The sequence below is a fragment of the Globicephala melas genome, chromosome 1, assembly GCF_963455315.2.
Source record: "Globicephala melas chromosome 1, mGloMel1.2, whole genome shotgun sequence".
Taxonomy (NCBI): Eukaryota; Metazoa; Chordata; class Mammalia; order Artiodactyla; family Delphinidae; genus Globicephala; species Globicephala melas.
In genome coordinates this window covers 1885633-1910333 of record NC_083314.1, presented here as the reverse complement: position 1 = coordinate 1910333, position 24701 = coordinate 1885633, and the positions used below count along the sequence as shown (strand labels likewise).

The 24701-nt window shown below is 43.5% G+C and overlaps 1 protein-coding gene across 1 annotated transcript in view; it reads right to left on the bottom strand.

The window, feature by feature from the left end:
- The window catches only part of KIF14 (kinesin family member 14), a 49050-nt gene that overhangs the window by 11605 nt on the left and 12744 nt on the right, over window positions 1-24701 (bottom strand). The window contains exons 10-22 of the mRNA XM_030844298.2: window positions 23302-23474; window positions 22184-22331; window positions 21832-21895; window positions 21059-21243; window positions 17704-17806; window positions 16720-16880; window positions 13895-14042; window positions 13374-13526; window positions 11758-11884; window positions 9250-9343; window positions 8598-8727; window positions 5614-5714; window positions 1766-1860 (exon numbers count right to left, since the gene is read on the bottom strand). Of these exons, the coding sequence (XP_030700158.2) occupies window positions 1766-1860; window positions 5614-5714; window positions 8598-8727; window positions 9250-9343; window positions 11758-11884; window positions 13374-13526; window positions 13895-14042; window positions 16720-16880; window positions 17704-17806; window positions 21059-21243; window positions 21832-21895; window positions 22184-22331; window positions 23302-23474 (1682 nt within the window). The remainder of the gene's footprint in view (window positions 1-1765; window positions 1861-5613; window positions 5715-8597; window positions 8728-9249; window positions 9344-11757; window positions 11885-13373; window positions 13527-13894; window positions 14043-16719; window positions 16881-17703; window positions 17807-21058; window positions 21244-21831; window positions 21896-22183; window positions 22332-23301; window positions 23475-24701) is intronic.

The window sequence follows — 24701 nt, the reverse complement described above, 5'->3', positions numbered from 1 at the left end:
CTCCCACACCTCGCAGCCCCCGGGCAGGTTCGCACTAAATGCACACGTGGGTTTCCAGCTCCCTCACTGAAAACTGCAAACAAGCAAAGACCTCTTATATGTCTGACTTCCCCTTGTACCTTAACCTTTAAAAAGGGCCCTTAAAAAATGACCCTTGAACACCTGAAGCTAACACAATGATGTAAATCAACTATACTTCGATTAAAAAAAACAAAAACGACCCTCAAAACAGGTTTAGTTATCTGGAAAAGGTACCTTTGTAAAACATCTTACTCTCAAATAATACTGAATAAATAAGTTGCTACCACAGATACAGAAACTTTTATTTTGCTGGTAAACATAAAGTCTATATTAAACAAGTAGCAGGATAATAATTATCTTCCTAAAAGATAATTTTATGATTAAAAAAAAAGAAACCCCAGTGTCTTTATTTATTTATTTATTTTTTTTTTTTTGCGGTACGCGGGCCTCTCACTGTCGTGGCCTCTCCCGTTGCCGAGCACAGGCTCCGGACGCGCAGGCTCAGTGGCCGTAGCTCACGGGACCAGCCGCTCCGCGGCACGTGGGATCTTCCCCGACCGGGGCACGAACTCGTGTCCCCTGCATCTGCAGGCGGACTCTCAACCACTGCGCCACCAGGGAAGCCCCCCAGTGTCTTTATTTTAAAGGCAAAGACGAGACACAGTTTCCTTCATGGCTACTCATATTCCACTGACACCTTTATCGAAATAGACTACTACATTACGGAGTAATTTTAAAACTCCATTTACTCAGGCACAAGTGACATTCTGTAAAGTGTAAGCTGTGCACATCTTAAGTGTGCAGCTTGTCTTTACACACGTGTACCCCGCGCAACCCCCGCTCAGATCGGCACGTGCAACACGCCCATCGCCGCTTTCCAGCAGGCTCCCTCGTGACCCACCATTCTACCTGAAGTACTCGGCTTCTGTCACGATAGATTAGTTTTGCCTATTTTTGAACTTCCTATAAATAGAATCATATGGAATGTACTCGTTATCATCTAGTTTCTTTCACTCAACCTCATGTTTTGGGGTTCATCTGGGTTGTTGTACGAATCAGTGGTTCTTTTCTATTGCTGTGCAGTAGCCTGCTGTTACCAGGCAGTAATTTTAATTATTACAGGTACTTACACATATAAATTACAGTGTATCCCCTCTTCTTATGAAAATTAACATAGTCAATATTGGCATGAAATAATTATTCAGTGGAATAATTCCTATAACTTTTTCTTTTAAACTTTTAAAAATTAAAGCAGCTTTAGACAAATCATGCATATTATATAAACTTCAGCAGAAAACGAAGGATATGCTGTGAAAGGGCGTCTTCCCTCCTGCCCCGCCCCCTCCCCCAAGTGCCTGGACAAGCCAGCGCTTCCAGGGAGCGCATGTTCGTTCGTAAGCATGTTTGCATGCATCTTTCTCCTCCTCCTCACACACACGGTATCCTGTCATACATAATCTTCTACACTTTGCCTTTTATTCACGTAGAAGAAAACAACATCCTCATACATTTTTGAACAAACACACGTCTTCCACATTTGAACTAGTCACTCAACTAAAGGCTTGGAATACATCACAGAGCACAGTTTCAGAAGTGGGAGGGGTCTCCGGTCCACCCTGTTTACAGAGGAGATGGAAGCTTCCGGGAGATGAAATGATTTGCACAAGAACCGGAAACAGGACAGTGGCAGAGACAAGACTTGGAGCTATTCCCAGTAAACAACAAAGTCTGAAGAGAAAAGTACCTGATGAGTGTGAAGAGTGCAAATCCTGGGCCGCGGGGGCCGCTATGCCATGCAGGCAGCTGGAAATCCTCCTGTTCTTCATCAGAGTCCTGCTCCTGGAAAAACAGAAACCGTAAGGCTGGCAGCGACACTCCACGTGGGAAAATGCGAAGGACACAGTTTCACATTCTCCAAAGAGAATGGACATCCACGAGAATGTTTTCCATGGAAATACTTTCATCAAGGGTTAAATTAATTTGGTTTATCGAACAGGAATTTACTCTTGTCAGGTACCAGTCTAACCCTCTAGTTAATGAACTGAATAGAACAAATGCACAGCTGACCCGTGAGCGAGGCGGGGGTTAGGGGCGCACAGTCAGCCCTCGGCACACGGGGTTCCTCCACACCCGCGGGCTCAGCCAACCCCAATCCGGTCGTGTTTACTACTGAAAACTGTGCTGTTAGAGGGTCAGCTGTGCTACTATTCACAGGCTCCGGATACGGTGGTTGAGACACAGCAAACAGGGCTTCTGGGCTCACGGAGCTTACGGTCCACAGGAAGTCAGGAGGGCACAGAGGGCTGCGGAGGCGCTCGGATGGAAGGACTCGGCCCCAGAGCCGGGAGGGCCCCCGGAGCGAGCCTGGGGCCGACCTCGGATGCCAGCTAAGGGAGCGTGGATTGATCCTGAGCAAGTTATCCTGGGAAGGGTTTTAAGCAGGGAAATGATCCAGGTCAATAAATTCAAGTAAATATTTGCTGCACAGGGCGAAGAGCACAGCACCGGGAAGCGCAGCAGCGGCACAAGGCAGGAGGCGACCCCAAGATTCGACCTTCAGGGCTCTTCCTGCTGCCTCTCCCCTCAGCCGAGGGTAAAAACACTCACGTCTCCCCCTGGGGTGTGACGGAAGGAGCGCCTGCTTCCGTATCACCACCCATGGACCAACTTTCCAAAGCCCAGCTCCAGCCCCTAGACATCAGGCTGTGGCCCCAGACCTCAGTCCAGCGGGACCTTTGAAGTCTTCTCCTTAACAGGACCCTCTCTACTAGTGGCCGCTCACAGAAAAACGCTACTTGTTGAAAAGATGGTTAAACAAAGCATTCTATCTGTAGTCGCCTAAATGTTTCAAATATAAAATCTCCCCATGAATTCCTACGGGAGAAACACAGAATTATGACTGACAACAGGGAGAGAAAATATCAAGGTTACAGTTTTTTTACTTAGTAGCGAAAGAAAAGCGTACATTATCCCATTAAGTCTGAACTAGGAAAACTTATTCTTTCAACACTACTGTAGTTAAACAATGTTTAAACTCAAATTAAAAAATGCTTGTCACATTCCTTTCAAAGAATTTTTACTTAACATCGGGGGAAATTTTACTTTTAACTGTCAACAGCACATATCAAAATTTATATGCCACCAAACCGGTCTATTTCACCGCAGAACAAGCACATCATTGCCTAGAAGCTCCATAATTAAGAGTCCATTACCTTCAGGCATTCTCAGAGTCTGCAATTCTGTCATGAACATTCTTACAAGGCTGAAACTTCATACACAAGGCTCCTGACCAAGAGCAATCCATGTTTTTAAAAAAATGATACTTTTAAGTTATAAAAGTTTTCAAAAACATCTCTGCCAAATGAAAACACCTGATTTCGAAATCTTAGAAAATGTTGCTTTGATTTTTCAGTGACAATTTAAGTTTCTGTTGATTCCCTAATTATTCCCTTATCATTAAGTCAGCGGGACTTAAGATGTAAATTACTAACCTTCAATAGGATAAAACTTTAATGTTAATTCTTAATGCTCGTATTTGATCCACACGTCTAAGTACACAAAACTTATACCTGTTTATAATAAAACAATAAGAAATCAGTAATTTTTAAATCTAAAGGAATTTATAAACCACACTCTCAAGAATCTGTAGGTCTGGGTTGAATTCTGGGAGGCTTATGCCACCCATTCTGGGCTGGTGTAAGTGTCCCAGGCCCCATCGGCCCAATTCCACTCCAGGACGAGTTAGCTCATTTCAGTGCCAGAGCCCACCTCGGTTTTGAAGTCCTCGGGACAAATCACCTGAAGACATCACTTGTCTTTTCACTGGAATTGGATCAGAAATCATATCCTCTCTGTATCCCAAGGTTATTCAATACACATTAGGTGCCTGAGAGCAAGAACTGCCATTTACAGAACAGCCACGGACAAGGTTGGATCTAAACCCTCCCAGCAACACCGCATCATCCGCGTCATCGGTCCCGTGTCAGAGACCACGGTGGTCACCGGAGAAGCAGCTGCTCCTCACGGATGACCCTGTCCTGTCTCCAGCTCACAGATGAGAAAACTGAAGCCTCGAGACGTCCTGCCCTGGGCCCCCAGCCACGTGCGGCCGGGACGAGGACTCAGGTCTCGGTGGGACCCGTGACTCTGCACAGCACGGGCCTGCAGCGGATGCACTCAAGGAGCCCAGAGTCTGTTTAAAGCACACGCTCTGTGTTTCCTTCAGCCTGAGATTCGAGCTGCCACGTACCTAACATATAACATGAACGCGACGTCCTGGCTATTTCTTACTCTAGCTTAGCAGCTAGAATGCAGGAAATAAAGCAAAAGTCACAGGTAATTAAGCAGTTCCACCTCTTTGAGGAGAGTTTATGCAAATGAGTTTAAAATAAGCATGGTCAAAACCAAGAGAGGCCTAAAAAGGTTTAGAAACCCAAACGGACTCTGAGCTGCGCTGAAGGCGATGAAGTTGAAACTACATTTGACCCGAAACTCGCTGTTCTTCCCTCTGCAACAGAGAGGCTGGTGACTCTGGACAAGATCCTTGTCTCTTTAAATCCTTGGTTACTTCGCCTGTAAAATGGGGGTAAGGACAGCAGCAGTTCTGAGGTGAATGAGACTCTGCTCCGCATGCATTCAGTACACGTTCTATCTATGGCGATGCTTCTGCTGGATGAAACGCCACTGACCTTTACACCCTGAAAATTCCCGAATCCCTTCTACAAAGTCTTAGACCTCAGTGTACACCTGGATGATCCCCAGGAACCTCAAACTCACCGCGTCCAAAAGAGCCTCCCTACCGTCCACCTCAGGGAACCCCACCCTCCCCTAGTCGCTCGGCCAGGACCCGCCTGCAGCCCCGCATCACTGTCACCCCACACCAGCCCCCGAGGCCTGTGATCCTGCCTCACAGATGCCCGTAGACCTACCCTCCTCTGCAGCCCCTGCCCAGCCTCGGGTCAGGTCTTCATCAACTTGCCCCGCCCCAACTTTCCTCCACACCAGGTCTTGGAGGGCAGGGAATATTCTGTACTTATCCCCGTATCCTCAGGACACGGCAGCCAGCAGTCCTGTTCAAAGATCAAACCAAGGGGCTAACCGAGTCCCAGGACGAAGGCGTTCCTACTACAGCGTTCGCCTCTCTGTAACCCAAGCACGGGGGCGTGTGCAGGGGCAGCGTCCTCTGGAGCTGAGTCTTGTATGTTGTAGTTAATAAGCAACATTTGTCACGTACAGAAGTCCCCGTCACCGCGATTTAGCGTTCTGAGGTGCTCATACTAACTTAACGGCATTTCAAACTCGGTAACTTACAATAAAATATCATAGAATATGCCAGGTTTTTGAGAAAGGGTAAAGTAATAAACACTGTTCATCTTCATAGGAAATTAGGTTTATGCCAGTCTAAGTTGCTCTTAAAACTTATATGGTAAAATACTGAGGCTGTTTCTTCATATTCTAACTGAATATAAACGATCTAATGCCCTAAGTGCTGTAATTTGATCAGTGACCTGCTGGGTTCCTTCCCAGATATCCACCATGACAACAGATAGTTCTTTTGAGAAGGAGGAAAGCCAGTAACACAAATGTCCTCACCTCCTTCTGGAAAATGAAGACACTGGAACATCTGTGATGTCGGGTTCCCATTCATCTTCAGGGTCGCAAAACACATCTTCACACTTGTTACTACAATGGCTCTAAGAAAATTAAATATATAGTTTCTAGTAATTATGGGTTAAAAATGTTTAGCAACTAAGGGAAAAATGTTTAGTTTGTCGCATTTATAAAATTCGCAAAATTATAGATTATCTAGATAATGTTAAAAGTAAAAAAAATCGCATTCCTGATAAAATTTTTTAAAATCACGTGACACTAGGAATTATATTAAAAGAGATCTACTAATAAAAGCAACAGAAATCATTAAATAATTCAGAAATAATAAACGTGATTTAGAAAACATAGAGAAAACAAAAATGATAGCGTCCTCAGGAGAAAAACAGAATAATCTGACAACATCAAGGGGACCTGAACAGACACTCCTCCACAGACGACACACAGATGGCCAGCAAACACAGGAAGGACGCTCCACATCGCCGATAATCAGAGAGATGCAAATCAAAGCTACAGTGAGCTGTCACCTCACAGAGCTCAGAATGGCCATCATCAAAAAGTCTACAAACAATAAATGCTGGAGAGGGTGTGGAGAGAAGGGAACACTCTTGCACTGCTGCTGGGAATGTAAATTGATACAGCCACTGTGGAGAACAGTATGGAGGTTCCTTAAAAAACTACAAATAGAACTACCATACGACCCAGCAATCCCACTACTGGGCATATACCCTGAGGAAACCATAATTCAAAAAGCGTCATGTACCACAATGTTCACTGCAGCTCTATTTACAATAGCCAGGACATGGAAGCAACCTAAGTGTCCATCGACAGATGAATGGATAAAGAAGATGTGGCACATGTATACAATGGAATATTACTCACCCAGAAAAAGAAACAAAATTGAGTTATTTGTCGTGAGGTGGATGGACCTAGAGTCTGTCATACAGAGTGAAGTAAGTCAGAAAGAGAAAATACCGTATGCTAACACATATATATGGAATCTTAAAAAAAAAATGGTCATGAAGAACCGAGGGGCAGGACGGGAATAAAGACGCAGACCTACTAGGGAATGGACTTGAGGACACGGGGAGGGAGAAGGGTAAACTGGGACAAAGTGAGAAAGTGGCATGGACATATATACACTACCAAATGCAAAATCGATAGCTAGTGGGAAGCAGCCACATAGCACAGGGAGATCAGCTTGGTGCTTTGTGACCACCTAGAGGGGTGGGATAGGGAGGGTGGGAGGGAGGGAGACACAAGAGGGAAGAGATATGGGGATGTATGTATGTGTATAGCTGATTCACTTTGTTATAAAGCAGAAACTAACTCACCATTGTAAAGCAATTATACTCCAGTAAAGATGGTAAAAACAAAGACAAATTTGAATTAGCTTTGACACAAAATATTAATTTAATGAATCAGTATTTTTGGAAATGAATACATTAACCAATAACTATAAAATGCTTAAAGCAATATCTGGTCAATATTAACTGTGGAATAAATTATTATGAATTATTTCTAATAAAAAAGGTTCAATCATTTCCTGGTTGAATATATTGATCATGATAACAATCTATATTTTAACTTAAATATTTAAAGCAATACCAATTGAAGTGCTAGCAAAATAAACATAGAGATTGATTCAAGAATAGTATAACTAAATGGAAAAATAAGTAAAGAATATTGCAACAAACGGTTGAAAGTAGGAATGTAAGGTAACTCACCCACCCATCAGATTTTAATGTATATGTCAAGGCAAGAATTATCAAATGACCTCAATACAGTTTTTTGTTTTTTTAATTACACAAGCAATTCACATTCATTGTAGAAAATCTGGAAATTATTAATACATATAAACACAAAGAAAAAAATTTTAACCACCTGCAAACCCATCACTTAGAGGTAAAGTGTCAGTGCTTTTGTATGATTCCCTTCAGCCTTTCTGTATTTTCTATTGTGAATATACCTTGCATTCCATTCCTGGAATTAACCCTACTTAATCATGGTATAAGTATTCTCTAAATACAACCTTGGGTTTGACTTACTAACATTTCTTTCAGGATTTTTATAGCTGTGTTCATATTAAGATTGGTTTGTAATTCTCTTTTGAATCATCTTTTCAGTTTTTGTGGGGTTTGTTTGTTTTGATTGTAATCAGTTATTCTAGCATCGTAACTGTGACACTTTCTAGAATAGTTTAAATGTTAACAGGATTTGTCTGTTTTTTGGAGGTTCAAAAGTGCTTACCCATGAAATTGACTGGGATCAGCATCTTTTTTTTTTTTTTTTTTTTGCAGTACGCGGGCCTCTCACTGCTGTGGCCTCTCCCACTGCGGAGCACAGGCTCAACGGCCATGGCTCACGGGCCCAGCCGCTCCGCGGCACGTGGGATCCTCCCGGACCGGGGCACGAACCCGTGTCCCCTGCATCGGGAGACGGACCCTCAACCACTGCGCCACCAGGGAAGCCCAGCATCTTTTTTTTTTTTTTTTCAGGCTAGTTCATTGACAAACTTTTCAATTTATTGCTTGGTTAGTCACCTATTAAATCAACTTTCATAATTTCTCTTTTTCTAGAAAAATCTTAACTTTCTAGAAAATTATTAAACTTATTAGCTTACTTATTAAACTTATTTACATAAAAATGTAATATAATCTTAAAATGCTTGAGATCTTTATTTAAATGCTATGTCCATTCCTAAAATCACATGTTCATCTTTTCAAAGAGCTGAAGCCTGAGTTTATTAATTCTAATTTGTCAATTATTCCTCTTATTTTTAATGATTCCTTCATCTATTCTCCTTTGGTTTAGGTTTATCCTTTTCTAGATTGAGTTAACTAGTTTATTTTCATTTTTCCATTACACAATTCAAGCATTAAGGCTATAATCTGGCAGAATCCTGTAAGTTTTTACATATAATATTTTGATTTCAAAAAGGTTATAGAGATTTTAATAATATTCCAAACCTCGTAAAGTTCTTTCATTGCCGCAAGCTTAGACTCAAACTTTTCCAGACTCCAGACAGTTGAGACCCCTAGTTGCAGGTTACGAACCTGAATACAAGTGTCAGAACTACTTCCTTTATCTGATACATGTCTGAAAGAAAAACCAAAGAAAAAAAATGCTTCTCCTAAAACATACATAACCTAGAGTTTTCCGAATTAGAATGACTCCCATAAAGATTCAGACCACTGATTAAATCTCTCCATAGTTAAGTATTTTTGTTATACTAATAATCATGTCTAGTATATACTATATTAAAATAACTTCTTATATAATAATTTCTTAAAAGTTCTAATATTGTATATTCCTTTTAAAATGTGGAATACTTATAAATTCTCAACTCAAAAGAAAATTAGTGAATTCCTAAAACATCTAAAATTATTGTTTATAAAATATACAAGTATGTTCATTGCTGAAAGCCTTTTTCACTCCAGAGTGAGCTCTGAGAGGGGAATCTGGAAGTGCCCCTGGGGATTATGACACCCACTTGCTCCTGGACAGGCATGTAGGATACCATGTCCTTAGAGAAACTAAAACAGAAAAAAAATCACATGAAGCATGAAGCGTGACTAGTTTAAAACAACAAATTACTTTACAAATAAGATAATCACTCACCTGCCAAAAACATAATTCTTTTTTAACTTGTTGCTGATGGTATTGGCTTCCTGAATCATCACGGAGAGTTTCATGGAGCTCCAACTGGGCTGAACTAGCAGAGAGCACACGGAGAAGATTCAGAACACGTATGTGAGCACTAACACGCCACCAGGCACAACACGTCCTGAAAAACAACTGACTTCAAACGAATGGTTTTAACGATACATCACAGAAGGTGAAGGTGACAACTCAGTAACTTTTCTTCAAGCCTCACTGGTGAAATAAAATATTCTTCATACAAAATGAGGTCTTTCACCCGTGGAGGCGTGGAAGAAAACTGAAGTTCACAGAGAGAGGATACGGGTTTTGTAAACAAGGAAATGCCAAAGATGCTGCTTTTCCTTCTAATATTTTTAAAGATTTTTTTTCTAATTTCTTTTTTTCTTAACTTCTAACTTATGTAAAGTATTAGGTAAAGTATACTACAGCCTTAACTTAAATAGAACCACAGTCCTTTTTTAATTTTGCCTGAAATTTTAAAAATAGATAGATAAAGACAGAAACAGAGATATATTAGGACATAAAAACACTTTCAGTACATAATTCCACGTTCCTAATTCAAATTTAAGATTTTGGCATAAACATTTTCTATATTGTTCAAACTTATAACCAGCATTCCATTAAAAACATTTTTTTGGAAGAGTGAAATTCATTGTTCGTGTGGATAAAAAAAATCAAGTATTCATTGCATGGTACTGTTTTAGGACCTAAGAGGAATAAAAACATGTATTAATACAATGTCCTTATCTCTCACAACAGATTTAACAGTTTCAAGGTAATTTAAAAACAGAAGTTATGGAAAGTATACGGCACAACTACTAAGTATTCTTGCTAAAACACTGAACCCGGACGACGGGTTCTTTGCAGGGTATGTAGAGGCATAAGCAACAGCCTGGACATACAGTCAGCAAACCCAGAATCTGCGAAACTCTACAGGTAGAGAACCTGGCTTCTTCAATACATGAATTATAAGGGGAAAGAGAGAGAGGAAGGAAGAGCCAGCTGACAGATTAAAAGAGACTTAAAAGGCGCATCTAGGGCTTCCCTGGTGGCGCAGTGGTTGAGAGGCCGCCTGCCGATGCAGGGGACGCGGGTTCGTGCCCCGGTCCGGGAAGATCCCACATGCCGCGGAGCGGCTGGGCCCGTGAGCCGTGGCCGCTGAGCCTGCGCGTCCGGAGCCCGTGCTCCGCGATGGGAGAGGCCGCAGCAGTGAGAGGCCCGCGTACCACAAAAAAAAAAAAAAAAAAGGTACATCTAGCAAACACAGGGTGTGGACGACCACATTTGTATCCTGATTCAAACAAACCGAATGGATTTTATTTTTTATTTTATTTATTTATTTATTTTTGCGGTACGCGGGCCTCTCACTGCTGTGGCCTCTCCCATCGCGGAGCACGGGCTCCGGACGCGCAGGCTCAGCGGCCACGGCTCACGGGCCCAGCCGCTCCGCGGCATGTGGGATCTTCCCGGACCGGGGCACGAACCCGCGTCCCCTGCATCGGCAGGCGGCCTCTCAACCACTGCGCCACCAGGGAAGCTCCTGGATTTTAAAAATTATGACACGGTCCACAAAATTTGAATAGGGACTAGATATTTGATGTGTAAGAAATTATTATTAATATTTTTAGGTGTAATAATAATATCAGAGTTATGCTTCAAAGAGTGACAGGGAAAGAGAGAAAAGAGAGTTCTTATCTAACTTGGAGATACACAGTGAAGTATTTACAGATCAGGTGACAGGATGTCTGGGATTTGCTTCAGAATAGTCCAAGAGGGCAGGGGGATTGAGCACGGCTGGAACAAAACTGAACATGTGTGGGTAACTGTTGAAGATGGATGATAAGTATGGAAGAGTTTACTGTAGTAATCTCTCCGCTTTCATAGTTTATTTGAAACTTTCTATAATTAAAAAAAGAAAGCTTACATTAAACAGCCTGTGTTTGGGGAATTCCCTGGCGGTCCAGTGGTTAGGACACTGCGCTCTCACTGCAGGGCCTGGGTTTGATCCCTGGTCAGGAACTAAGGTGGCACAAGCCACCCGGCACAGCCAAATAAATATATAAATATTTGAAAAAAATGCTGTGCTCTACACAGGAATGTAGAAACGTACAAAAAAATAACAACTTTCAAGTGAGAAAGAAAACGAAGTATGCAATGATTAAGCACAACTCGGATTAATAATTCTTATAAAATAAGAATTAAGGATTAGAGTAAGACATTTTGAGAAGCATACTACACATTAAAATAATACTTGGAATTCTGTTTACTATTTGCTTATATAACTAAATATTCTAAAAAGTGAATATCCTAAAAATAATCATTCATACAAATTTATCTAGATCCAGAGAAGTCAGCAACATCTAGAAAAAAAATTTTAAATACACAAAGTTAATTAACATTTTACTAACTGTATGAAATAACATACATAACTTTAGAAAATACCTGCTAAAATCGTCCTATACTCACTTGTGAAAGTTTTATCCCTATTACTCTGATTTTGCTGTAGAATTTGTACTTCCTTAGCAATCCTTTGTTTCTCGGTTTCTAAAGCTTCCAGAATTCTTGCATGGCGGATCCTGTGGTCTTCTAAAGCCTAATTGTTATTCATTCATGTGGAGCCGTACACGAGACCGTGCAAAGAGAGAAATTAGAAAACCAGACTGACAATGGTAATGCACTACATAATTCTCATTTCACAGTGCGTGTTTTATTAAGCATAAAGGCTTTTAAAAAATGATTTATAAAGTATCCTCATAAAATGATTTTTCCCCCACAACAAAATCATTAGGAATTTTTGATAACATAGATTAATCTTTTTCTCCCCATTGATAGGAGCATAAAAACCTTCAGAAAAAAACAAAAAAAGGAAAAAACTACTCAAGAATTTGTTGACTAAATTAAAAAGTTAAATTAAAAATACACCTAAAAACCTCACTTGAGGGCTTCCCTGGTGGCGCAGTGGTTGAGAGTCCGCCTGACGATGCAGGGGACACGGGTTCGTGCCCTGGTCCGGGAAGATCCCACATGCCGCGGAGCGGCTGGGCCCGTGAGCCATGGCCGCTGAGCCTGCGCATCCGGAGCCTGTGCTCCGCAACGGGAGAGGCCACAACAGTGAGAGGCCCGCGTACCACAAAAAAAAAAAAAAAAACAAAACACCTCACTTGATACAAATAAGCCTTATAACAGCCCACTAATGATAATTGTTTTCAAGATTTAAACACATCTGTTTTTCTCTTAAAACTTTCCAGGGTGGTTCACTAGCCCCTCCGTGCTCTAGAATCGGCTAATATATGTATTCTCACCATTTTATAGTACCGGTACTCTGGGGTTACTGCGAGTATCTTCCTCTACCCCCAACCCCACCATAAACTTAGGAAGGAAAGAAGGAAAACTGCCATTTGAGAGTAAAACTTGAAGATGTAAGAAGTTGCAGCAGAGACGAAAGCAGGGGCTCTCCCTTCCGGATTCAGGGCCCCCCTTCAGGGCTGGTTAGAAGGGATTCCGGCCCCACCCCAGAGGATGTGATTCGGCAGTTCTGGTCGGACCGAGATCTGCACGTCTACCAGGCGATGCTGAGGCTGCTGGTCCAGCACCTGGAGAGCCACCGTGAGCTGCCCTTGAAAGATGCCTCTGTGCTCAGAGAGATGAGGGAAGTCAGCGCCTGAGCTCCCAAGGCTGAGGTAGTTCCCTGAGGACTCACGCGGGCACACGGCCTGCTCGCTGCTCTTTCCACCCTGGCAGTGGGATGTAACCGGTCCAGGAGCTGAGCCGTCCCCCCTTCTGTGTACCACGCCCTAGTATCACCTCACTCCTTACATCGTTCAGCATGACTGACCACAGGGTCGCTGTGCACGCAGGGAAAGAGAACACTCGACTGAAACTCGCTGGAAACAACAGCTCTGTCCCTTTGAAAAGATCTGTGTGAGCACATCGTGAGGACAGAGGCTTTCAGGCAGGAAGCCCCTTCTCACCTGCAGACCTGTATTTGGCCATCGCCCATCAAGAGACCATAAGCTCTTTAAAAAAAAGAAAAATCCAGCCTCTCCTCAAGATAGCTCAGACTAGCTATAAAATGAAATTACCTGTTTCGTAGCCAAAGTCTCCATTTCTAACCGCTTTTTGTTGACATATATTTCCTGTTCAAAACGCTGCTTTGCCTTTTCTAGTTCCTCAATTTTGTAATTAGCCTTTTGGTTATTTATTTCCTGTATCTTCTTTCTTTGACATTCTTCTTTCTTTGACATACAATAATAAAAAATAAATAGGGCAAAGATACAGAGCAATTCTTCAAAAATGATACCAAATAGGTACAAAAGTCCCTTTGTAAAAATCAGTGCACAGGAAATTGACTCACAGATAGAAAAGGTGCCCCAATGCTTCTCCACCCCATCCAGGTTGACTAACCCAACCGAAAATAACCATCACTAGTCAAACCTTTCAGAGCGCTGCCCTCCAGATGGGCTTCTGGGAGGCAGGGCTGCCCAAGGGCTGGGGGACAGAGCCTGTCTGCTTCTCCTCCCCCAGCCCAGCAGCCGTGATCTCCCCTCTGACGCTCCCCTGGGGCCCTGCACCGGCAGAGAAAGGAAACAGTTCTGCCTCTTACCAGTTCTGCTTCCAGGACTTTTATTTTGCTTTCGTACGCAGCTTTTTGAGAGGAAAGCTCTTGCTGAGCCATTTCTTTCACGATCTGGATCCCCTGCATCATTTCTTCCTTTGCTTTCAACTGCGCCTCCTTTATTTCTGCTTCAAGTCTACAAGTAGCAAAATATTCAATAGTGACAGGGTACTCTGTCAAGAATTCTTCATATGCTATAATAGTTCTTAATCATATTAAGATGTTAAATTAAACAAAAGTTCAAATCTCAAAACTTCATTTCTGACATTCTGTCAGCAGCATTCTGAAATGTTTATTAGCTCTAGAACTGTTTATACAAACAAAACATAAAAGGTTGAAAATGTGCTCATTTCTAACTTAATTACCATTGCAGATGCTCGATATTTAAGCAAATGTTTTTCTAATGCTTAAGCTATATAAAAATGTTTTAACTTACATAAAAATATAAAATATATATTTATAACATAATTATGTTACAGTGAACACTGCAGTAAATATTACAGTTAACATTGTAGTAAACACAAAATATGGGCATTTTATGTTAAACTAACAATGGTTAGGGCAAAAATTATTTCATATCATTATCTTTCAATTCATGTTTAGGTCACAGATTAGGAATATATTGAAATGCCTCTAAAAGCATGATACATGAGCTGATAAAGCAGAGATTGTACCATATTTTTCCAATCATCTATAATAACTTTGTAAGCAGACAGGGTGGGGGGTCCCCCAGAGAGAGAACCAGGCAGGGCTTTCTTGACAGAAGAGAAGCCATGTTTGGCCTGAGCCGTTTTGCGATCTGAGCCTGGACACAGCGCTTGCCCTTGAACAAGCCTCAGAAACCAATGATCTCGAGGGAAAAAAAGAACAACTGTTATCAGGCAAGAGAAACAACAACAGCAAAGATAAGACACCCGTTGTGAAGACTCGCAGCTCTGAGTCAATGGTGAAGGTTAGCCTGAAGCTCAGCCACCAGGTCAACGGGAACCTCAGGGATGGAGATGCTGACCATCTGTGATCCCCGTGACTTCAGTCAACTGAAGCCTGGACTCTGTCGATCCCTGCCCTGATTCTATGCTGACTTCTCCCCTGCTCGGGCCCCTTCACGAACACGCATGTACCCTTAGCTTAAAACCTCCCCAGTCTTACTGTTGGGGAAGCACGGCTTTGGGAAAGTTCCCACGTTCTCCTTACTTGATGCAAGTAATGCATCCTTCCTTCTCCTGATCTTTGGCCTGGCTGTGTCTTTTGGCTCGACACCCACCAAGAGGTGAACCCAGTTTTCAGGTAACACTTAGACATTTTGAGAAGTCAAAATATTAAATTACCTTTCACTGTATGGGGGGAAAAGGATTGGTGATTACAGAAAACTAAAAGCTTCTTTCTTCTCAACAAAACCCGACGCTTTAACAACTGTACTGCATAAAATTTCCGTACCCAATTTTACTGAATTAGAATAAGAATGTCAGGGCTTCCCTGGTGGTGCAATGGTTGAGAATCTGCCTGCCAAGGCAAGGGACACGGGTTCGAGCCCTGGTCCGGGAGGATCCCACACGCCGCGGAGCCACTAAGTCCGTGCGCCACAACTGCTGAGCCTGCACTCTGGAGACCACAAGCCACAACGACTGAGCCCGCGAGCCACAACTACTGAAGACCATGCGCCTAGAGCCCGTGCTCCACAACAGGAGAGGCCACCGCAGTGAGAAGCCCGCACACCGCAGCGAAGAGTGGCCCCTGCTCCCCGCTCACCGCGGCTAGAGAAAGCCTGCGCACAGCAATGAAGACCCAAGGCAGCCAAAAAAAAAAAAAGAATAAGAATGTCAAAAGAAAGAGGACCTAATGGCTACCAGGGCCTGGGGGGAGGGGGTAGCCGTTGCTTAGTAGGTACAGAGGCCCAGTTGGGTGATGAGAAAGTTCTGGAGACAGAATATGGTTGAGGCTGCACAACACTGTGAATGTACTTAACACCACTGACTGCACACTTAAAAATGGCTAAAAAGGTGAATTTTACGCTATGTATGTTGTACCACAACTTTAAAAAAAAAAAGAGGGCAAAGCAAGCTCAGACTTTTGACGAGGTGACAAAGCAGGGTTCGTGTGGCCCACCCCGGTCATCCTTCCCACCCCCCGCCTCCATCCTCTGTGCGGATACTTCTCTCCCCGTGACCCCAAGATGCCCGTCTCACCCCCCAGCCCCCACTGCACTGCAGCCCGGGACCCGGCTCCACCGCCCTCCACCCTCCAGACCTGGGCCACAGCCACCCTTCTGCAATGTGATCCCCATCATGTCTGTCTCACGTCTCCTTAAAATTCTCTTATGACCCCATAACCTTTAAGATAAAGTCCAAATGCTTTAGCATTTTATTTCTGTGTTACTTGCCATTTATTTTACAGGGATCCTGCTGAAATCAGAACTCCTACAATATTGCCTCAGCTAAAACTGGGGCAAAAGAAGAAAAGTAAATAAGGGTCCACTCCCCAGGCTTCCCCTGGCCGACTCCCTCCCAGGGGACATCTTCTCACGAGACCTTCGCTGACCCCTGGTCGGGGCAGGAGTCACCCCAGGAGCTCCACACGGTGCAGGGCTCTGTCAGGGCATTCTGTCTGTCTGTCCGTCAGCCCCATAAGAAGACAAATTCCTCCAGCGTAGGAGCTAAGTTTGTTTGTTGAGTGAGTGCACACAGAAGAGGAAAGATCACGTCGCTAGAAATCGGCACCCCAAGAGTTAACGAGTGCAGTCAGGACAACCTGATTAAGGCTCTCCATAGCCCTCTCCCGTATACTTACAGTTTCATACCAACAAAAATACTTACTGTAATCTCTGTGCCAAGAGCAAGTCATTTTTTGCAGATTCAAAGTCTCTTGGACCCTCACTCACAAGAGCATCTCTACTGGGCGGTCTTTCCCCTTTCTGGACTTCTACTGGATGATTAAATCTAAAATAATGATCGCCACCAAGAATCACCCGGTCACCCTAAAGCACACAAGAAATTTACTCCTTGAGGTGAGTCTGAACCAAAAAATTCCGTGGGACAAACCTTATGTTCAACAATTCAATAGTCTAGTATCACTAATGATAAACATAAAAATCACGGCAGCTAACATTTATGAAATGCTTCCTACAGGCCAAGAACTGCATCTGACACTCTACACATACATCATCTCACTGATGTCTCACAACTATGCATGTTATTATCCCGATTTTAGGAATGAGGAAACTAATAGAGCACAGAGCTTGACAGTAACAGTGGTAAGCGCACACTGAGCTCACTGTCTGCAGACAATGTATTAAGAACTATGCGTGAATTCTTTCACCTTCTCCTCCCTTATCCCTCCTGAAAGACAGGATATATACCAAGTGGCCATACGTCTTGCTTTACCTTCAACAGAATAGTTCATGCCTGTTCTCCTAATATAATTATTGAAATGCTCTCAAAAGTGTCCTGACATGGGTGACATGCAATCACCCCGAGCTTAATAACTTTTCAAAGGTCATATGGCAAGTGGCAGGGCCAGGGCTTCGACCCTGTCTGGCCTGATTCCAAAGCCCAGCTCTTCCCGGAACACATAATGCTGCTGCTGGTGGACAGCTCCTTGGGGGCTGGTCCACCCAACCATAACAGAACTGCGGTCTCTGCGCAAAGGCAGGCAATTCGTGAAATAAGAGAACGTTAGAACCAGAAAGTCCTTCATCCCGTTCACTACTGATCTTACAGAGGACAGAACTGGGCTCAGAAAAACTAGATCACTTGCCCAAAGTCAAACAATTTCTCACATCTTAGCAGCAGCCAACTTACATGGTGTAATACCGTGGGTTCCGAAATAAGTCTTCCATTTACATATGTCTTTGCTTCCCCAGCTGGGATGATACTCACGGTCCCATCGAAATTGTTGATGGTGCTGTGAAGACAGGATGCACATTGTTACAACTACAGGACAGACTAACAAGTAAGAAAAAGGCAATACAGATAATCCTCCTTGAGTTATTCCCTTAGTGTCAAGGTTCATATCAATTTGTGACCATAATGACTTAGAACTCTCTTATTTTCCTTCAATTAGATTTTGAAGGTTTGGTGAAAAAGCCTGGCTTCTCTAGCAATTCTATCCACCAGTGGTGGGAAAAATTTTCATCGTATGTATTTTGATTAAAACTACTTAAAAAAAATACCAACCCCTCTTCCCCAGAAATGGAAAAAAAAAAATACACAAACATTAAAGGAAAATACACTAAAATACTGACAGTGGTTTCTTTATGAATGGAAGAGCTTTAAGTATTTTTATGTTTTACTTTTCTAACTTTCTGGTTTCATTTATGAGTTTTAATAATGGAACAAACAACATTTTCCTCCCATGAAAAGAGAGGTAATACAGAGGAAGGAAAAGCACGGAGATAAAAGCACACTCCTTGGACGTCTAATTAACTGAACTCTGACGATAACATGATACTGTTGAAAATCAACTATAAATGCTACATATCCTTTTTAGTCTTTTTATACAGAAAATAGGAAAGAAACTCCAAAATCCAATTATCTTTGGATTAACTGGACAGAAAGAAAGAGAAAACTGTAGCAAAAGCTGAGCCCCAAACAAACCCTCCAGCTCCAGACAAGGCTCCGAGATCTCCAGTTAAACTTGCACTTGAGCACCTAGAGGAGAGGACTTGGGAAGAACAGCCCACCCTCCCGCCAGCCTAGTGTCCTAACCCCATAAAGGTTTAAACAAGGTCTGCTTGTTCTGACACCTCCTCTCTCCCAGTTCTATCTGCTCTGCCATCAAAAGCCCTTGGCCTTAGCATTCTGCCCCCTCCCACCCCCATCCAGCTTCAACCACCAACCCCCTGATCCACCACTCTTTTCCATAAGAACCCCACCTGGATTTGCCTTAACATCAGCTTCTCTCCTTTACCTGAATCGCTCCGTCGACATAAGACATCCTCTCCCTTATCTCCATCACTCGTCAAGGCCAGAGCCCTCTCAGCAGCTTCTCTTTAGGGCTCAAAGCTAGAGGTGAACTTTCCTTCTCTTTCTTTACTTTTTTTTTTTTTTTTTTTTTTTTTTTTTGCGGTACGTGGGCCTCTCACTGTTGTGGCCTCTCCCACTGCGGAGCACAGGCTCCAGACGCGCAGGCTCAGCGGCCATGGCTCATGGGCCCAGCCGCTCCACGGCATGTGGGATCTTCCCGGACCGGGGCACGACCCCGTGTCCCCTGCATCGGCAGGCGGACTCTCAACCACTGCGCCACCAGGGAAGCCCTCTTTCTTTACTTTTAAGCACTAAGTAGCTAAGACCCACCTAATGTTAATATAAACTGATGGGTACTGGCGCTCCTTTGTCCACTGAGCCCCACGTGCCAGGTATGTCATCAGTGAAGACAGACACGAAACCTGCTCTCGTGAAGTTCACGGTCCAGAGAGTGAGACAAACACCTATCCGTGTACTAAAAGGGGAAACACCAAGTGCCAGGCGAGTGGGGGACTTCCTGGTCCCCCTGGACTCTCAACTCTTCGGGGGCATGTTCTGTATCTTTGCTACAAGCATAAATAATTCTGGGTTTATTTGTTATAGAAAATGGTTAATTAACGGAAGAGAAAGAGGATCTGAGGATCAAGAAGCCGTGCCACGCTGGGTACAAAGACAACGCGGGCTCGAGGACCTAAGGCCGTGCAATATTGGTGAGAAAATACACTCTGTATTTTTGGAAATTTTTTGTACTGCAGATCACAAAAAAAGTCATATGTTATTTAATATATGGTACTGATAGAGTTGGTTATTCACGTGGAAAATAAATGAATTTAGATCCCTACTTCACACCAAACAAAAAATTCCATACGACTTAAGGACTTAAATGTGAAGGCAAAACTTCAAAACATTTAGAAGATAATTTAGGTGACTGTCTCTTGACCTCAGTGTAGAAATGATTTCTTAAACAAGACGCAAACACTGACAACCGTAAAGGAAAAGACTGACTTATGTACTACACGAACTAAGACTCTGATCCATCCAAAGGCACCATGAGAGAGTGAAACGATGAGCCACACGCTGGAGAAAACACATTTTCAACACGCGAAACTCACAAAAGCTGGGCCACCAAAATACATTAAAAAACTCCTAAAAATTATGGAAAAAACCCAACACAATCGAAAAATGGACAAAAGCCATGAACAGGCAGGTTACAGAAGAGCAAACAAAAATGGCCCAAGAACAGGTGAACAGGATTAGTCAAGGGAATGCAACACGCATCCCCCACGAGACGCCATCTCACATCCACCTGACAGCTAAGGGTCGGCAAGGATGCGGGGCCACAGGGACCTCAGCGCCAAGGGCGGCAGGAGTGCCGGCCATTCTGGAAAACAATCCGAAATTACCTCATAAAGGTGGCTACGCACATATGCTGCAGCCTGGCATCTCTGCTGCTAGACATACCACTTAGGAGCAATTTTCCCAAACTTCACAATGATCACCGTACAGGGAGGGTAACAGGAAGATCATCAGAGACTCACGCAGCGCAGCGGGGCGGACAGGAGGGCCTGGCCGCCCGGGTTCCCAGCGGCTGCCCCGAGGGCCCTAACTCAGGGTATGAAACTCGCCCCACAGAAGCTCTGCCCGTCTGTACCAGGAGATGCATCCAAGAGCGCCCACAGCAGTACTGGGGGAGCAAAACATGAGACACCACCCAAGCGCCCACCAACCAAGTAGACAGGTAGACTCATACAACAGGGTACTTCACAGCGGAAAAATGAGAGAGCGTCAACATGGACAAATCATGAAAACACACTGCGGAGCTACAACAGTTTACATGTACTATCACCCTAACAACACAGTATCATTCAATCATATGAATGAATTTTAAAATGTGTTCAATTCATGTGAACAAATTTTAGAATTTGTCAACCCGATCAAAAATCCTGCCATAGATGATGGATAGAAGTTTACATCTATTGGCTGAGGGATAACTTCTGATAGAGCGATACCACATCGTATCTCATATTGAGAGTAACTGACCTGCCATCCTTACAAAACATTCAGACTGCCTGTTTTTCCTGGCTAAGAGATGCATTCGAAGACTTATACCAAAGAATCAGTGTGAGTGAATGCCTCATGTGAAGGAAGCCACAGTCATCAAGATCTGGAAAAGTACTTGGCAGGAACGCACCAGTGCTCGTCGGCGATCAGCACCCCCGACAACTGGATGTCACGGCTCGAGTTTGGTTTATACTTTCCGACTGTAGTTGTTCCCTCTTTTATCATATATAACAGTATCTCCGACAGCTGAGGGTCTTCATTGAGATTGACCAGGTTTGGCACATGGTTGTCCATTTGAAATGTAATTCCTGCTTTCTAGTAGAAGTCAGAAGAAAAATTAACTTTAATCACAAGCATGAAACTGTTAGATCCACCTAAAACATTAAAGTCGCGGTATGTGGGACTCAGTTAATTAACGGTCTCTTAGACCCTCTCCTCACGACTTCCCCGTAAGTGTGACCACCATACTTCTTAGACTCCCAGGAAGACGCTGACCCTCTGTCCTGGCACCATCCTCAGCCCACTCACGGCTCAACCCAGCATCACCAGATGTGCCTGATCTCACCCACCGACGTCTACAGCAGGTCAGGTCCTGCCGCCGCGTCTCCACTGCCATCACCTTGGTTCAGACCCGTAGCACCTCCCGCCTGAACCACTGAGGCAGCCTTCTGCCCGCCCTGCCAACAGTCCCTCTTGGCTTCAGTCCTGCTTACACCCTACACCAAAGTAATTCTGAACTAATTCTCAAAATGTTGATTCCCTGGTCAAACACTTTCAATGATTTCCCACTTCCCACAGGATAAAACAAATTCCTTGGCCTGGAATTTGAGAAAGTACATCTGTATATTTACTGTCATATTTCTTTGCAAATTTTCAAATCAGTTTAGAGAGTTGAAACGATACCTGTAACTCCTTTGTTACTTGAAGTTTCCTGTTTTCAGCTTGTTCAAGTTTTTCTTTCCACATTCTTACCAAAGACAAATGAGAGTTTAAAAGAGTTAAAACTATCCAGGTTTATAAGACTGAGAATCAAGAGATTCTGAGATGAGGAAACCACCTGGGAATACTTAAAACATAATGGTCTGGGGATAAGCTGCTTTGTTCACAGGGAAGGCAGGGATAAAGGCAGACTCCGGTACCTCCTCAGCTCCCGTCCCCATCTCCACCCCCGCCCCCCTGTCCCGACCCTTGCCCCAAGCCAGTCCAGCAATTCCAGGCAACACCCACAGCATCGAAGGCAGTGACCAGAGCCCACCTTTGCATTTCTGCCATGTCTCTCTCCTGCTGATACAGCTTCATTCTCAAGGATGTTATTTCTTGCCGAAAGAGCCTATATCGCTCAGGGTCAATGTTCTGACTGTTTCTTTGAGCAGCTTTTAACTTTTCAATTTCTGCTTTCAAGTCTAAATATTTGAAGAAAGATGCATGATCAATAACATTTGATATATAGTAATTCCCACACTAGACATAACCCTCCAATCTTCTATTTTATTTGACGTTTTAAATACTAAGTAAAACAGAATACTTGCAGAAATTTTACTTTACCCACAAATCTCTACCTAACCTTTACCTGAAAAACTGCTCCCCTCTTAATGAATTTCCCTCCCTCATAAGCAGTATGGCCACGTAATGTATCGTCCAAAGAGGGACACGTCTGGGAAGGACCGGGGGCACCATTCATCACACTGGGATGACAGCCATGAACCAGGACTGCCCCAGGCAAACCATACTCATAAAGACATGTTAGATAAGGATGACAGATTTGCCAAGCTGGAATTCAGAATACTTATTTTTAATGAAAATGGTCCCATTTGTAAACGCGAGGGGATCCAAACAGGAAAAGATGGAGCACGAGACGGCAAATCCATCCTCCTCTGGCCCACACCTCTGAGGGACCTATTCGCCTTCTGCAAGATCCCCGAGCAGGTGAGCAAGAGAAGGACACTCGGCACTGGCGAAGGGAGGCCCGTGCTGGAAACCCAGGACCAAGCAGCCTTTGGGTCAATGAACCAAGAGGAAGCAGAGGTGAGAGACAGACAACGGCGGAAAGGCTACAGGAGGAAAAGTAACGGACATTATCGTCCCTGTGCTGCACAGGCGCACGACTCAGTCCATAGAGGGTTTCCTACGCTGGCTCCTTCCCCTTCACCCACCCCATTTCCCAGCTTTTTCTGACTTTCCCTTTCCCTCCTCTCCTTCCCGCCGTCCTTCCATCCGCCTTCCTCATCAGTGTGGAACGATGGCTAGCAGCTATTACACAGATACGAGAGAAAAATCTTTAACTTCCTTAAACTGCATATTTTCATCACTGAAATGAATATTTGAGACTAAACTCTTGCAAGATAATCTTTAAGTCTGTAGGGAACTGCTGACCTCTGATCAACTTGGCGCTCACGTCCTCGTTGACCCTGGCGGCGTTGACTATCATCCGGGCCTGGGTGGCGTATCTCAGCGTGCTCAGGGTCTCCTCCACGCTGCTGGCCGCCGGGCTGACCGTGGCGATCATCGACGTTTTGGAATTTCCGCTCAGACTTTCCTTCAGCAGCCTTCAAGGAAAACAGTCACAATTAGACTTTGCTTCTGCAACGACCTCGTGACAACTACCTAGAGAGCACAAGGCAGACCACCGGGACACGTGACGCAGTGCTACGCTCCTCACTCAGACACCGGTTAGAATTGTTTGGTATTTGTAGCTATTTTTAGATCTCTGCGCACTTTATTTCATCTCACACTTCTCATTTATTTATTTTGGCCGCGCAGCTTGTGGAATTCTAGTTCTCCGACCAGGGATTGAACCCAGGCCCTCGGCAGTGAGAGCGCAGAGTCCTAACCACTGGATTGCCAGGGAAAGTCCCTCGTCTCACACTTTTATGTTGTTCTGTGAAGCGATAGTCTGTGCAAAGATTTTAAAATACGGTTAACTCTCCAATATTTAGTAAAATCCCTCTCCCCACACTAGACCGCAAGCTACTTTAGGGGCGGGACCGTGTGTCTGGTCACCCTTGCATTTCCAGGGTCACCAGAGCCCTTCAAAGCAGCTGCTCGAAAGTGCAGAAAATGACGGATGAACATACAAACACAAACTTTGTTTTCTATTATATGCAAAAGCCTTATTTTAGAAGGAAAAAGATCATGAGACTAAAAGCTCTGTATTTATGAATGCAGAGTGAATTATTCCTAACTTTCAAAAGTTATTCTTAATTTTCAAAAGGCATTAAAAAAATCACATTGTTCCCTTACAGGTTTTGAGGTGGCAATTATAATATAATAAGTCAAATATAACGATACACTGCTGTCAACAGTGATGCAGTCCGTATCAGAATTGGATATTAAATCAATACAGATGTATTCTGAATGTAATATATCTGAAGTTACATACATGTTCATTAATGAAAATACTTTTTGAACACTTACATACCAGCCAGTGTGTGCTAAACTTCACTTCACACACATAGTAATGTGTTTGGTGATACCATATATGCTCAAACATCAGGCACTAATAATAGTTCATTCATCATTTAACCCTCATTACAACCCTAAAAGACAGATATTGATAATTATCCCCATTTTACAGATGAGGACACAGGCTGGAAGACTATTAACTGATTTATCCAAAGTCACACAGTTTGTAGGAAGCACAGCTGAGATCAAGTCCAGGTAGCCTGGCTCTGGAATCCGTACCGCTCACCACTGCTCTGTCCCAGAGTCACATGAAGTCAGTCTATGCCCTTTTCCCCCACAGTACTCACTCTATTTTGTACAATTCCTTATAC